At 29.4% G+C, this 3528-nt stretch overlaps 1 protein-coding gene across 1 annotated transcript; it reads left to right on the top strand.

Moving 5' to 3' along the window:
- Nucleotides 1-375: 375 nt before the first annotated feature.
- On the top strand, nucleotides 376-1910 carry LOC112905882. Its single transcript, XM_025979195.1, has 3 exons — nucleotides 376-389; nucleotides 1419-1559; nucleotides 1621-1910. The coding sequence occupies exons 1-3, from the start codon at nucleotides 376-378 to the stop codon at nucleotides 1889-1891; spliced, it is 426 nt and encodes a 141-aa protein (XP_025834980.1). The 3' UTR covers nucleotides 1892-1910.
- Nucleotides 1911-3528: the final 1618 nt, after the last annotated feature.

Here is a 3528-nt window from a genome sequence, read left to right as displayed (position 1 = left end):
CTTGTAGATGAACTTAAAATTTCAATTTTTCTTTCTCCACTGTTTACAACAACCTTTTTCTCCAAAAGTTTTGTAATCAGGTCCAAATCTGGGAAAAATTCACCTGGAATAGCCTTGTCATAAGTAAAACTGAATTCTCCTTTATCTGTGTCGAAAGCACTGTGAAAATTATCATTTTCTTCCAAAATACCAGGCAATTTAAGTCGCAGGTAATATGGCGAACATGTAAACAAAAAGTTGTCACCTTCAACATTCACGTCCAGTTCTTTTAACGAACAGTACGGAGCACGAATGTTGATTGTTACAGTGTTTTCATCTTGCTTGAGTGAAAAACGTGGAGTTATCATTGTAAAATATACTTTTCATATTAATAACATGCCGATGATAATGTAAGGTTAGGTCTTTCGACATAACCACAACTAAAATGTCATCGTATGATAGTGGCTATATAATAGCAAGTGGTTAAATAGCTGCTAAATGAAATAAAAGTAAAATAATTATTGCAATTATTCATTATTTAAATTTATTTTACATTAAAAGAATAGGCAGTTACAGTAAAAAATTTAAGCCTTAAGTATTCACAGTCTTAAAAATAATGTGAAAATCGAATAAGAAACAAGAAAGACGCCTAAAGTAAAACATAATTATCTTTTTGAATTTTTTAAAAGTAGAGAAGCTTTTAATTATTTTATATACAATAACAGGTCCCGCCAATAGTCCAACAGGTGATGCTCCTGTATCTCGATTTGGTAAGGTGTTTTTAAAGTGCCAAAGTTTGCTTGGGACTAGCAATATATTTACAAAGTGCACTTTACTATTATACATACATATTTGTATTTTCACTATTGTCTTTTCGTTTGTGTAAATACACATTTATACACAGCTTTGACATTCTGCGTACCATAATATCAAATTTGTGTGTGGTTTTGTGTTGTGTTATTTAAATATACATGTAATTTGTAGCACATATGCGTTAATTTTTTTTGTAGTTCAGTCTTTTGTTTGTCATTAAGCATTTTAAAGTATTTTACTACATGACGCGACATTTACAATAAAAAGTTGAAAATATGAATTTAAATTATAATCGAAACGTTTTCTCTTCTAATTGACAAATCATTAAAATGAGTACTTACTTATGAAGCATTGTAGTCATAAGAAGTCGTAAAAGTTTTTGTTGTTGCACAAAGCTATATAATTGCATTTTTAATGTTGATTGCCTTCTTTGGACTTACACTGCATGAAAATAGAACTACAAATTTTTTAGAAAAAGAAAGCCAAGATTGTCACTTAAAAAAATCAACTCACATAACATTTAGAAAATAATTGATACGCATTTGAGATAGAGAAAAAAACTAACAAAATTCTGAGGATTTTGTTTATTTTTTGTCATGAAATTATGAAAGTAATTGATTGAGAAGGATTATTTCTAAATGCTTTGTTTTTTCAGTATCAGCTGATGAAAGTATATTAGGCACTGTTGCAATTTTAACTACAGAAAAACTTCTGGAAATCATTGAATCTTCTTATCCCAATCCAGTTGTTATTTCTGAGATTGCTAAGTAAGAATTTTTTAACTATTTCAATTGATTAAAGTATTATGATAATAACAATGAATTTTAGAGAACATGGTTGGGACGAAGAAGAAATTTCAGCCTGTCTTGCGGAATTACAAAACAGAGGGCTAATTAAATCAATGGAACACGGCGCTTTTACTCGTCAACAGTCGCAAGATGCCCAGGTTACAGTGGTCAAACAAATGCCGACAATTGCCAGTGCTCATCAGCCTACAATTGCTATAATTACCGCACAATATTGCGAAAAAATTGCAGTGGACGCAATGATAGAAAATAAAGAGACCTTCGTACGATACACAACAATTGGTGAGCATTAATTAACTTCAAATTTAAAATTTTTAANCAATTGTAGTCGTTTGAAAATCGAGAGCGGTCCAGACAGGCTTAAGAAAAGGCGATTTTTAGTTAATTATTTAATATATAATAAATAGTACATCACGTAAATTACGAATTACATTAGTTAAAGAAAAATGAGTAACTTGTCGTCGAATGTAAATAATATACTTGTATGTAATGAATTTAACAATAATAATTCTTGATACATACATATAATAGTAACATGAGAGAGAACTGCACACGCTTTATGAAACAAAAGTATAATATTATGAAAGTGTTACGTAGATATCGAGATGATCCGTAACAGCATTATTATTATTACTATTATTATTATATTGCCAAAACTGTAAGTAAAATAAGTTGTATGGACAATTTATATTGTCAAAAGTAGCATACTAAATGTTGTGTATGTACAAATTGTAGTAACTGCCGCCTTCGTTCAATTAATTCCTTTGCCCCTTTAGTTTTTCGAGTGCACGTTCTTCAAGAGTAGCACATTTTTAAAAAAAGACAATTATATACAGAACATAAAAACTGGCATCATAATATGTAATATTATTCTGTAGCAGTGTTGTAGATTGTCGATAAATTGTTTAATTTTCCCCTCTTATTTTTATTTATTTACGTTGTCTGGTAAGTTTGATTGTGCCAGTAGGCTGGTTAAGTCTGTCGCAAATAATGTTTGAATTCACTACTTACTGGTCCAGTTCAGGTCATCGTTGTATTATTGATTGTACGACCGGGATGAAGTTATTTTTGTGATTCTTTAGATGTTAGAGAGATGATGAGATCACAATAAAATGTACAAAATTTATATAAATCTTGTAAAAAAAGAAGTATTTAAAAATTAAAAAAGAAAATTATTAATGCCTTCCTGCCATTTTGGGGTCTGCCAGACTCGTTATTTGTGAGAAATGTTGTCGTGATAATGATATTTTCAAAACAAAAATAAAATGAAAAAGTGGCCTTTTATCTGAAAAAATTATTCCTTTGTGTGTCGTCGTGTTTCCTAAATAAAAAATTGTAGGTTTTTATAAATTTTTGTTGCTCGTTTAGGCTGTCGTGTTCAAAAAAAGTCTAGTAGAAAAGTGCCTTTTATATATTATGACCATTTGTCATGTGTTGAAAATTTTTTACAAAATTTCGCTCTTGATATCTGTTTTTTGGGAGTGGTAAAACCCTAAATGGCAAGTTTTTCATATCTACATACATAATATTGTAAATTGTATAATTAGATTTAGGCGAAAGTGATTAAAATTGGCAATTATACTTGCGTAATGTACCATAATTCCTTTCCAAACTGTATAAGTACTCTGTTTACCTTTTTGTTTCCAATATCGTTTTCTATTACATTTTCAACTAGTTATTGATTACTCAATAACGGCTAAGTAAATAAAATACAGCGATTTTTTTCTTAAATTAAAATCCAGTCGCTATGTTATTAAAGAACGGTTTTCAGTTAGCATTTTTACAAATAATGTGAACTAGCATAACTTAAATGTTAGCTCGTACACAATAGTTATCCTTATTATTAATATACAATTGTGCTACTGAACTCGAATAATAATAAAATTTACAAACAGAAACTGAATTTTGTGTGCAGGCAGTTTTATAATTA

This window comes from Agrilus planipennis, unplaced genomic scaffold (genome assembly GCF_000699045.2).
Source record: "Agrilus planipennis isolate EAB-ADULT unplaced genomic scaffold, Apla_2.0 scaffold32, whole genome shotgun sequence".
NCBI classification, from domain to species: Eukaryota; Metazoa; Arthropoda; class Insecta; order Coleoptera; family Buprestidae; genus Agrilus; species Agrilus planipennis.
The sequence above is the reverse complement of the archived record's forward strand: the minus strand, read 5'-3'. Positions and strand labels throughout refer to the sequence as shown.

Bases quoted from the DNA above. Each gene is read 5' to 3' on its own strand.
- LOC112905882 (XM_025979195.1), top strand. The intron at 1,560-1,620 runs GTAAGAATTTTT...AATGAATTTTAG, and splicing joins GTTATTTCTGAGATTGCTAA to AGAACATGGTTGGGACGAAG.